This window comes from Bidens hawaiensis, unplaced genomic scaffold (assembly GCF_021521415.1).
Source record: "Bidens hawaiensis isolate Kalapana, Puna unplaced genomic scaffold, B.hawaiensis_p1.1 tig00002477_1, whole genome shotgun sequence".
In the NCBI taxonomy this organism is placed as follows: domain Eukaryota; kingdom Viridiplantae; phylum Streptophyta; class Magnoliopsida; order Asterales; family Asteraceae; genus Bidens; species Bidens hawaiensis.
The window spans coordinates 1610502-1622825 of NW_027491136.1; the positions used below are offsets into that span (position 1 = coordinate 1610502).

At 34.0% G+C, this 12324-nt stretch overlaps 1 protein-coding gene and 1 non-coding gene across 2 annotated transcripts; both read left to right on the forward strand.

The window, feature by feature from the left end:
- The first annotated feature begins 6892 nt into the window (after positions 1–6892).
- On the forward strand, positions 6893–9933 carry LOC143619599 (protein NRT1/ PTR FAMILY 4.6-like). Its single transcript, XM_077091490.1, has 5 exons — positions 6893–6895; positions 6986–7091; positions 7175–7392; positions 7860–8300; positions 8995–9933. Exons 1-5 carry the CDS (start codon positions 6893–6895, stop codon positions 9931–9933), a joined length of 1707 nt encoding a protein of 568 aa, XP_076947605.1.
- A 1334-nt stretch (positions 9934–11267) lies between these two features.
- TRNAA-AGC (transfer RNA alanine (anticodon AGC)) lies at positions 11268–11340 on the forward strand. The gene has a single exon. It is a non-coding gene; the product is annotated as a tRNA-Ala (tRNA).
- The last annotated feature ends 984 nt before the right edge of the window (positions 11341–12324 follow it).

Below are 12324 nucleotides of genomic sequence, written 5' to 3' on the forward strand. Positions count from 1 at the left end.
TTTATATGGCCTTGGGAAAACAAAAGTTAATTTGTTATAACTTCTTGTAACAACTTGAAAGGCCTTTCACTTTTAACCTGCTCCAAGACTCTAGCCCAAAGTCCTCTATCCAGCCCATCAAAGCAAACCGAATGTCCATAAAGTCTAGCAGCCCAAAACTCCAACAATATGTCACCAACAAAAAAAGAGTTATAATACATCAAATAATCATTTAATATTATTGAATTGAAACAAATAAAATATTACCACTTAATATTTCAACACAGCTCCATGCTTTTTTAAGGAGTAGGCTCATGACAAGACTCTTCAGATAGAAAGTCGATACCTTTCGAACAATGATGTTGAGACAATACACTTAACCGATAATGGTTTGTTCCCAACACATATCGAATTAAGCAAGTTCGGGTCTTGGGGAATACATTATCAAGCCCTCAGGCACACAACCCATCCTACTTTCCAAGACATTTCTTTAAAGATGTCTCAACCACTAAGATCTCATATGCTTAATACAAATAATACAATAATGATGGAACATGGAACGACAAAGAGTGCACTAATAATCCACCTAGAGCTTTTGCAATTAATTGTTTAACTACCCGTTTGTTTGTCGCATATTTGTTCTCCTTTTCCGAATCTCATGTTTCCTGTTTCTTGCACCAATCATACAAACCACCATAAAGATTATGAAATACAAGTAAATATATATAATGCAGTCCCACATCTCCAAGTGCTTTATGGTGATGGCATTCTCCAAAAGCTAGCTTTCAAAAAGGATATTATTGAATTTAGTATTAGTAGTCATAAGCAAAGATGGACTTTAGTTTTGTCACTTTGTGTATATACCCAATTGGCCCAATAATAAACAAATTTTGCAAGCACAATACAAAGAAAGAGCTATTAAAAGCCCAAGTCAAAGTTAGGCTCATATTTACCGGTAACAATTAGTGAACCTTTATAAATATATATATTTACCGGTGGTAACCATTAGTGGACCTTCTAAACTGTTCTTAAAGCAATCCATAGTGTTATGGGCGAGCGTGCTCCCGCTAGCCTTTTTACTCCATACTCCCACAGAACCGTTTGTTAACGGGTTTGGGCGATTTGGTTGTTAATTTCGTCCTTTTGGGTCTGGATCATATATGCTAAATGTCAATTTGGTTGTGTTTATAGTATTAAAAAGGTTATGATGCATCATTACCAACCGTGACAGGAGTTTTTGTTGTCCCCTAGTGAATTCTAGTTGGAACATATGAGTTAGTGCCTAGTGGGCATTTTTAGTCACCAAAAGCCAAAAGGTGAGGTTGAAGATAGGAATTCACGTGACCACTATCTTCTCTATTTATACACAAATGTTCCAAATTTGAAACTGAGAAATAATAAATTATATCTACTAAAAATTTTATAAGTTGAAGTCCAACAGAAACTTTATATATAATAACAAGAGTTGTTGGGTGTTTGGTATTGCATTTTATGAGTGATTATGAGTTTTTAAATATCATTTGACTCCAAATATATCATGTTAAATGTAGCAAAGGTAAGAATAATATCATGTTAAATATAACAAAGGTAAGTTAATGATGCTCTAAATCAGATACATTCTCAAGACGAATTTTTAAATATCATTTCACGCAATAAATATGTTACACATTTGCTAAGATTAACAATTCATTTATTGCGTGAAAAAATTCGTTGTCACATGTAACATATTTGTTAGTTTGTGATGCTACTTAGATACGATGACGATAGCCATGTAACATGAAAAACCTTAAAGAGAATTCTTCATTAATGCGGTGTACTACGAATGGTCCATTGACCAAGCCCATGGGTGGCTGGGAACAAGTAACTACTGGTCCAAAAACATATTGGGAAGGTACAAAAGTGACTTCATAGAGACAAGTCCACAACACTAGAACCTTACATGACAACATTGTATGATGCGAAAAAACATATAATTCATAAGATTGAGATAGATATATTACAGTTTCTCGAACATCGTCCACACTATATGGATTTTTCATGATCATGTTCCCCACTATTTTAGGGAAATAGTACGCCTTAATGAATTGTTTGGTAATGACTAGACTGCAAACTGAAAATAACCTAGTAGCATCCCCCTTACCATCAATGGTGCCCATGAATGCCCCTCATGTGAAGGAGATATGATTACGATTGCAATATAACGAGAACTGAGATCACATGATATGGTCGGTGTAAAGTAGTGGAAAACGAATAATGTGTATTGCATTTCATCATTTTATCCTGTGCCACGTTATCCGGATATGATGCGAAGGAGTGTGGTAACGGTTTTGTCCGTTGCAAATAGTCATATTTCTAGTAGAACTATGTTGGTTTACCCATTTAGGTGGATCGGTATTTAGGTAGATGCTCTTAAAACCACTATTGATGATGTTCTAAACTTTCTGTCTTCAGTCTCTTTTTCATGAAACCTTCTGTCACCCATCCAAAAATCACATTTACATTGCCCATGATGAAGTTCAAGAGGTTTATTTAACATTGGCTAGCTTTAGGTCTTTACTTATTACTTTTATGTGGACCAAAGTGCGAGAATATACAAGGAACACGAGATAATTCAGAGAGTTATCAATTCATATTCATATCATGCTAATGAAAGTACTTGTGGCTAATTAGTAATTATATAGCCATACAAAGCAAATGCATGCACTTAAAAGGAAATTAACTGAATAAACTACCACACTACTTAAAACTATAAATATGACCTTTTTTTCGACCAACAAAATATCATAAATAAATAACCGTTACAAGCAAGATGCTAGCAACAAAAACACCCGAGATAAAGAATCCCTTGCACCATTACAACATATTTCAATTAAAACTACACCTTTCCCACGTTAGACCCGGCCACTTTGATCTATTTCGAACCCATAAGAAGCTCAACGCTTTAATCTTGGCAATCACACTATTTAGTTGCAAAAGCTTCCTAACAAAAAACAACAATTGTGGTAAGACAAGCCGTGTAAAAAGCCTTCGCTTTTCATTTTGGCAAAAAGGAGAACTTGTGTAACTCTAACAAGTCACGAGTTGAGAATGCAAATATTGGCGCTACCTTGCACCAATCGGCTATTACACTCCAAAGACTTTGACTGAGTTTAAGAGAATGCAAATTTGTTACTTCTCTATGTGCATATAAGACTTTTAAGTGCCGGTGAATCTCTATCATGTTTTGTTTTTATATCCTTGAAACGAAAGGTGAACTACAAGAGAGAAAGGAAGTGAGTTTGAGAGACTATACGTTAACATGTGGTCACTCCCACGTAAAGATATGTGGAACAGGAGAAGGATTTTTCATTCCTTAGCTGGAAAGATATGTGGCCATGACAGACAAAGGAAGGTTAGAATGCCAACATGCGCCATTATTCAATTCATCCGACCCAATAGTACCCGTTTGGGGAACGTTCAATGCCTAAGCCACTGAATGGATAAGTCGCTATAATCCCTAAAACGGACTATTGGGTTATGAACGGTTATTTTACTAGAGGTACATAATCTACCATTGTGTTAAACCTGTTGAAGCATATACTCGAGAGGTGGATGCAGCGCGAATAATTTAAAATTTTAGGTATGATTGAATAATTGGATAATCTTATTATCGGAATGACGCGTTTTTATCAAAATTAATTTTTATTCTTATTGAATCTAATTACTATTAAATATATTTAGAAATCTAAGTTAATAATTATTAGTAATATTATTAAATATACTTAATTAAATTATGAGGGATTTAACCAAATTGGTTTACTTGGAGACTTGAACAGCAGAAACACAAACTTTAAAACGACGCCTTGGAAAAAGCTGCATAGAACCATATTCGAGCTTTTTCTAAGTGTTTAACAAAATCACTTGAGGAACATTCATATTAGAGCCTTTATAGTTTATATACATACTTTCTATAAATATGAAAGAAAAATAAAATAAACAACTAAAACATGTATATTGAATTTTCTATAATAAGAAAAAAAAATTGAAAACTAAAGTAAACCTCTATATCTAGAAGTTTATATTGTACTCGTATAATTTGTAGAACAGTAACCAAGTTTCAAAAATATTTTAATTAGGTCACTCAAATTAAAAATTGTTCTAATTAAGTTGTTCAACTTTTATATTTTATTAAATTATAGGTTGTTACATGTTTTTTTAATCATGCTCTATTTTTCTTTCAATAAGGAAATCTTTATATATATCTTTTTTTTATGTTAATGTAGAGTGGTAACGTTGATTTTATGTTTTTAAAAATAGCGTTTTTTAGACGCACAAAAAATCCGGGATTTGGAGATATAGTAACCCGATTTGGAGAAAAAAGAAATGAATGAGTGACCTAATTGAAACACTTTTGAAACTTGATTACTATTTTTTGACAATTTGTCTTTCTGAAACAACCATTTGTGTAATTAACTTTAGACTTAGTAGTATTTTAATGGGAAAAGTGAATACGGTGCTGTCATGCGTGTAAGTTTAGCCGCAAAACTCATCAAAACTACGTAGTTTTGATTAAAATAGTCAAAATTTAATTTTTTACCTTAATCCCTGTCATCTATTTCTTAACAGCCTGATCTCCCTTCCACCCACCGTCTCCCAAGGCTTAGATCTGCAATTAACGCAATCCTTAAATCAAAACTTTATTTTGACCCATGTCATCTATGTCTTTCTTTGCTTTTCTTTAGCATCAGGATCTCGGGTTTAGACCGAATACCCTTTTGTATCAATATCATTTGTTAGATTTGTTTTAAAATCTGTTAACTGTGTGTGTTCGTGTGTTCAGGTGTTGTATCCACAAAATTAGAATACTAATATTCAATTGCCGTACAACTCATTATTATTATTAAATTAAAATAGTAATAAAACACAGTGGGGAATTCATGAATAATTACGGGAATGAACTTTTTGAGTGAATTGCTTAAACAAATAAGTCCATATGCAATAACAGATTCAGTTGGGAAGCATATGATACAATCATTAGGGAAGGATACAAATCAATTTTAAAATTGACTGATTGTTAACCATCATTGTGATACTAAAGCAAAAAAACTTAAAAAACCTTTCGGATTAAAGCCTTGGGAGATGGTGGGTGGAAGGAAGATCTGGCTGTTAAGGAATAGATGATAGAATATAGATGGTAGGGGTTAGAGTAAAAAAAATAAATTTGGACTATTTTTAATCAAAACTACGTAGTTTTGATGAGTTTTGCGTCTAAGCTTACACGCATGACAGCACCGTATTCACTTTCCCCTATTTTAATTTAACAAATAAATGTATAATGACAAAAAAGTTGCTTTTTAATATCTCGCTGGATTACCATTAGACTATGTGTTGTGCTTTAACTAAAAAGTGCATAACGCTCTACCATGTTATTATCACGTAGGCATTAAGCTTTAACATTTTTTTTGAATGACAATTTGAATCATTGACGGGCCATCGACAAGTTCATCTCTGTTCTTCAAGTACCATAGTCCCCCCTCAAGAGACAACCCACCATAAGTTAGAAAACCCCCTGCCCAACCTGGAACCCCTATTTTGTCATAAGTGGGTATGAGTGTATGACCTCAACTTTTAAATCTCAACAACTTGGACTTGGGATCATTGGCGTAGTGGGCTTTAACTAACCCACTTTAATAAGATCGTTGCGGTTTCAATAAAAAACAAGTATAAGAATTTTTTTTATAAAAGTGTGTGATCAGTTAGTTGGTTTGGGGGTGGATCCATATTAGGGAATTATACGGAAAACGGGTATCCTCGGAAATCTGAGAGTCGTGAAATACTTTCAGATCCAAATTATTTGTGGTTCCCAAATATCTTGACCGGATAAAATTCAGATTGAGGGCAAGAAATGAGTATGGATTTGAGAGTTTTGTGAACCAGAGAGTTTATCGTATGATCAAGCGATGGTAATTAAGGGTCATATCATATTTTGAATTTCAAATAATCAAAATACGCTCCTGATTTTGACAAATAAAATACTTATGAAATTTCTAATGCATTTTTAATATAACTACATACGTCAAAATAAAAAATTTTCAAACTGGCATGCCAGGGGTTGCCGTCCCTTGGACCTTGCTATCAGCGGCGCTGCCCCCGGACCCATGCCATGGGGGCGTAGCCCCTTAGAACCCTCATTGCTTTGGGGCTTTGCGCCTAAGTACCAATATGATTATAAATTATACTAAGATTAAATAAGTGTGCACACACACCCAATTTATTTAATTTCATATTAAAATTAACTTGATCAACAAGGTAATCCCCATTTATACTAAAATCACTAACATCCCACCTCATTGATATAATTTAGCTTTTAATGGGTTGGCGCCCATGGGTTTAACGCTCAACTTTCACAAGCTCGTTTTTATGTTTGACAATGATATGGCTTCGGCACATGTGGGTTTAAGGCCAACAACGGGTAGCCTTAGTAAGACATCAACTTTTTTTATAACCATCATTTATCTATTAACTTGATTAAGCAATCCTATGAGTATATCATTATCATCTTTAACACTATTTCTAGAGACTACTATTTTGACGCACTTATAGCACTACCGTTCAGTCACTAACTAGTGGCTGAATCATACCCTAATTGGAAATTAAGTGATCAAGTTTTCTTCTCCCCAAAATAATACTTATAAATAATAACAACAATAAAAAATGTTTAACAATATTAATAGTAACAAAAGGTAAGCCATTTGGTTAAAACATTAGAGGATGCAATCACTTTCAAGATGTCTATGGTCTAGACCATTCGATCCAGGTGGGTTGTATAATGCCATGTATAAATAGGATGACATGCATCATCCTCTCACCACATAAAACATTGTAACACAACATTATTCTGTAGAGAAAGATCATCCCAAGTTTTCACAACAACATGGTACCTCTTATTTATGATTTCTCTTTAATACTAAATAAATAACTTGCTTATATCGTAACATTGTTATTCTGGTTTGTGATGATATTGTAGGATGAAGAATGCCAAATAAGCAAATCCAACAGGTATGTTAGTTGGAGAAACAAACCAGCTGTAGAAGGTCAACATGGTGGCACACTTGCAGCATCTTTTGTCTTGGGTAATTATGTCAACTCTTATGTTCAAATAGTCATATTGTTTAGTATACAAATTAGTTGATTTTATAATTTTTTTTTCCAATAGTTGTGGAGGTACTTGAGAACTTAGCATATCTGGCTAATGCAAGCAACCTTGTGCTCTATCTATCAAAATTCATGCACTATTCTCCATCAAGTTGTTCAAACATTGTGAGCAATTTCATGGGCACATCTTTCTTTCTTGCTATCCTTGGTGGCTTCTTAGCCGATGCTTTCTTTACAACCTATTCCATCTATCTTATAAGCGCTACAATTGAACTTACGGTACGTAACAAACTTTTATATATGAAGTTTTCTCGTGTTTAAATTTAAACAGCTTATGTTAATTAAGTCAATTCATCATGGATACTAACATATTTATGTTTTCTTTTTCTTTTCTTATTAGTTGCACTTATATTACTAGCGAGGAACATATATTCACAATGCACGTTCAATACATGTAAATATAGAATTATAAGAATCGCATAATACACTTCAGGTAGTGCTTTCCAATATACTGGGAGACATAGTAGGGTAGGTGATTACATAACCACCTTATACATTACAAATAAAGCAAAAGACACAAATGTTTATGTGATTATTGCAGTTCTTTGCTTAAAGTTGATTATGTATTAAACGACACTCTTTAACAAATCCTACTGTATACTAAATCTGAATTTCTTCGAGCTTGTAACTACTCAAAAATGTGATTAACAAAATTATAAGTGAACTGATTTTGACTATTCAAACAGGGCCTTATAATACTCACAACACAAGCCCACAAACATTCTTTGAAACCAGAAAGTTGTTTATCAGCCAACAGGAATGATAAATGTGAAGAACTTGAAGGAGGCAAGGAAGTGTTTTTCTTCATAGGATTATATTTAGTGGCATTGGGTGTTGGAGGCATCAAAGGATCACTTCCCCCTCACGGGGCTGAACAATTTGATGAAGAAACCACTCAAGGAAGAAAACAAAGATCATCATTTTTCAATTATTATGTATTTTGTCTCGCTTTCGGTGCACTTATCGCGGTCACCTTTGCAGTGTGGGTTGAGGATAATAAAGGATGGCATTGGGGTTTTGGTATTTCCACCTTGGCAATATTGATCTCTATACCTATATTTCTTCTTGGTTCCACTGTCTACAAGATCAAAGTTCCCAATGGAAGTCCTATAACAACCATATGCAAGGTAGTTTTTGCCGCATAGCGGAAGCAAGAGTAACATATAAATAGTTTCTCAATAAACTTTATATAAAAACTGAATAATTCAATCAATACAAGAGGTGCCTTTTCATAGGGATTTTCGAAATTTGGTAGGTTTGCCAAGTTCTCAAAATGACAACTGACAGTTAAAACCATAGATAGACGTACAAATCATGCTTACACGTATGGTTCTTGTGGTTTATCCAAATTTCGGATTGTAACATACTTTTGAAAAATTACATTTTTTCAAAAAAGCAACACATTTAGTCCCAACTCATAATTTTATTCTATTAAATAGGTGTGAAATTACCATTCTACCCTTATATTAAAAAAAAACAAAATAAATCATGTGAATTATTATAAATCATTGATTTACATGTTTTAGGCTAAAAAAGCAAAGTACAAAAGAAATATGAAATTGTAGAAAAATCTTGATTTATGAAATCTAGGCTTTAAATCAAGGAATTCGGGTCTCACAGCTTGGCCATGATCCAGCTCATCGAGACCTTTTCGTCTACGCCATAGCCCAAGTTATACCATTTGAAGTTTGGGCATTGCCTGCCCTGTTGACCTGTCGAACTAAGAGTCCGCAAACTATTGGATCAACTCCTCATCACTTTTGAAACTTACTGGATAATAAATGCATTCAATTTCTATTTCTAATAAGTTATTTGCACCAGGTACTTGCTGCAGCTATCTTCAACACATTTTCAAGTAATGCAAGAAATGCAGCAGTTAGCACAAATCCATCATCACCCACATCAAATCTAACACAACACAAGGAACAAGAAGAAGAAGCTAAACTAAAACAGAACATAACCGAAGATCTCGCCTTTCTCAACAGAGCAGTTATGAACAAGTCAACCTTTCCACCATTTAAGGTCAATGTCAAGCAAGTGGAAGAAGTTAAAATTGTTTTCAAAATTTTCCCAGTATTCATATCAACCATAATGCTCAACTGCTGTCTCGCGCAGCTCTCAACCTTCTCGGTCCAACAAGCAGCCACAATGAACACTAAACTCCGGTCGTTACGGGTCCCACCCGCTTCACTTCCTGTATTCCCAGTTATTTTCATCATGCTACTTGCACCAATGTATAACCATATTGTAATCCCACTTGCAAGAAAAATAACCAAAACCGAAACAGGTATAACCCATTTACAACGAATAGGGACCGGGCTAGTCTTATCCATCATAGCCATGGCGGTTGCAGCCTTAGTGGAAATCAAACGAAAACGAGTGGCTAACCAAACCGGTCTAACAAACTCCACTGAGCCACTTCCAGTCACTTTCCTTTGGGTTTCCTTGCAGTACTTGTTTCTCGGGTCGGCTGATCTTTTTAGCTTAGCTGGCATGATGGACTTCTTTTTCACCGAGGCGCCATTTAGCATGAGATCACTGGCTACATCGCTCTCGTGGGTCTCATTAGCCATGGGTTATTATCTTAGCTCAGTGTTGGTTTCTGTTGTGAACCATGTTACTGGCACATTCCGTCACACGCCGTGGCTCTATGGAAGTAACTTGAATCATTATCATCTTGAGAGGTTTTACTGGTTAATGTGTGTATTAAGTGGTTTGAACTTTATTGTGTATCTCATTTGGGCTAAATCATATAAGTAAGGGTCAAAAGTCAACGGTGGCTGTTCAAGACACACGAATGCTGTGCAAATCATCAGGAGTTTAGTAGTTAGAGGTGTGCATGAGCCTGTAAGAGTTTGCATGAGTCAGTTAAGGTCGGTTTCAATGGTAAATGTTAGGGTGTGCATGAGTCAGTTAGGGTCGGTGTTACTGGTTAATGTGTGTACTAAGTGGTTTTAAGTTGATGTATGTTGTTTTCTTTAATACTATTTCTTTTGTTTTAAAAATATACGCATGCTGTGTCTGAAGAACATCACATATTTTGAATAGCTAGGTGTATAAACTATAATCAGTTCTCTTTGATTAATTCAGTTATATCACACACCAATACCAGATACAGAAAGCAATTTCCAGTTAGTCGATTATGGCTTAACCGAAACCATCGACTAATTCTGTTGCGGTTCGGTGAATTCGGTCATTTGCTGATGTTGATTTGAAATGATGAGAAAATCAAAACTATGATTATAAGTAAGGATGTGCATAAAACCGGAAAAACCGATCCAAACCAAAAAACCGAACTGAAACAAAACCCGATCGTTAGGTTTTATGTTTTTGTAAAAACCGAACTATCGGTACGGTTTCGGTTTTGCGTGCAGTTTAAAATGAAAAAAACCGAACCGAACTTTAGATTTTTTTTCATTTTTTATTTTGAATATCAGGTAATTTATATTTATAATTATGTAAGAGTTTGAACCAAAAATTTTAGCCCAAACTAATGTAATCAGTTAGTTATTAACTAACAAAAAAACTTTTGACCAAAATTCATTACTTTTGACCTTTTTTTTTCCTCAAAATTTTCAAGTTCAAATGGTAAAACCAAAAAAACTAAACAGTTTTTTAAAAACTAAAAACCCATGCACACGCTTGATTATGAAAAAGAAAATGAATTAGCTAGAACACCTGTGTTGAATGAAGTCTAATCAAGTAACATAAGTGGATGTAAAATGGTGGGGGTAATGATAATGATAATAATAATAATAATAATAATAATAATAATAATAATAATAATATGAAGTGATAATTAAGGAAATTTTTTTTCCAGAAACTGAAGAAGAGGCACTAAACTAACATACAATAAATCATTGACAGATTACCCAAATTGATTGATTAAGATAACCAAGGTTCACAAATTGGTACAAAATGGTCCATACCTAATATTAAGTCCAAAGAGTCATCATCAGTCCCTAATTCCTGATAACAACAATGATTTTGACATAAAAAAACAAAAGAAATTTTACTTAAAAACAAGTGGTAATATTGGAGTATATGATTAAATTTTGCATTTTGTAAATAACGTGTTTCAAGGCAAACATGATGGGGATGTAGCTCAGATGGTAGAGCGCTCGCTTAGCATGCGAGAGGTACGGGGATTGATACCCCGCATCTCCATTATTTAATGTCAATTTTTTTAGCTTTGATTTATAATTTAAGAGTTGTTTATTATATAACCATCAATTGTAAACCGAAAAATTCTTAGTGTAATTATAATTAGAAAACATTTTTTCACATATATGTACATACAAACTTCTTTTAATTAGTCTTATGGGTCACAACTTCTCTCAAGAGGCTCATGCTTGTGGCCCAGGAGCACTGGCCTGAGCTTGCTCAATTTGTTTGACAAGTTCTTCCCGTTTAACGTTAAGCGCTTGAATCTTCGAATCAATCTTTTCAAGCTTGGCCTTTAGTTTGGTCGGGTCATTTTTATCCGCGGGATTCTTTTCTTTCTTTTCCTTCTTCTCCTTGTCTTTAACCTTTTCTTTTTTCCCATCCTTGTCTCCCTGTTTCTCTTCCTTTTTAAGGTTTTCCTCGGTGTCTCCCATTTCTTAACTGTCACCATAGATTTTGTCATTTTATGTGATATATTAATTGTGCCTTAGAACCAAACCAAACCATGTTATACTAATATTAAAAAGTTAAACAAGAAATGAGGTTGAATAACTAACCTGTTGTTGCAAAAAGCCCAAGAAAATTTGATGTATTAAAAGTGTGACTTCAAGCTTTTATATCAATCTTTTATTTACTAATTTTGGTATGAAATAATGGGTTGAAAGAGATTATGAAACCAGGGGCCTTAAAAATGTGAATACCCCACAAATGGTGCGTCACCAACTAGAGGACTTCTGGCCTACAATCATCTTGTGTTATGAACAACTACTTTGTTAATATCCGTTTAAATAATTATACAAGTTAGCCGAGTTTATTAACTTAATAGTTATTACTTATTATTATTTGGTCTATCATTTATCTTCAAATTGTAAATCATTATCTTTGTTGTTGTAATCTATTATATAAAGAGATATGTGCTGGTATTAATATGATGCAGGAACAGGAACATTTATATTTATTTGGAATATTTTATTTTTGTTACATTAT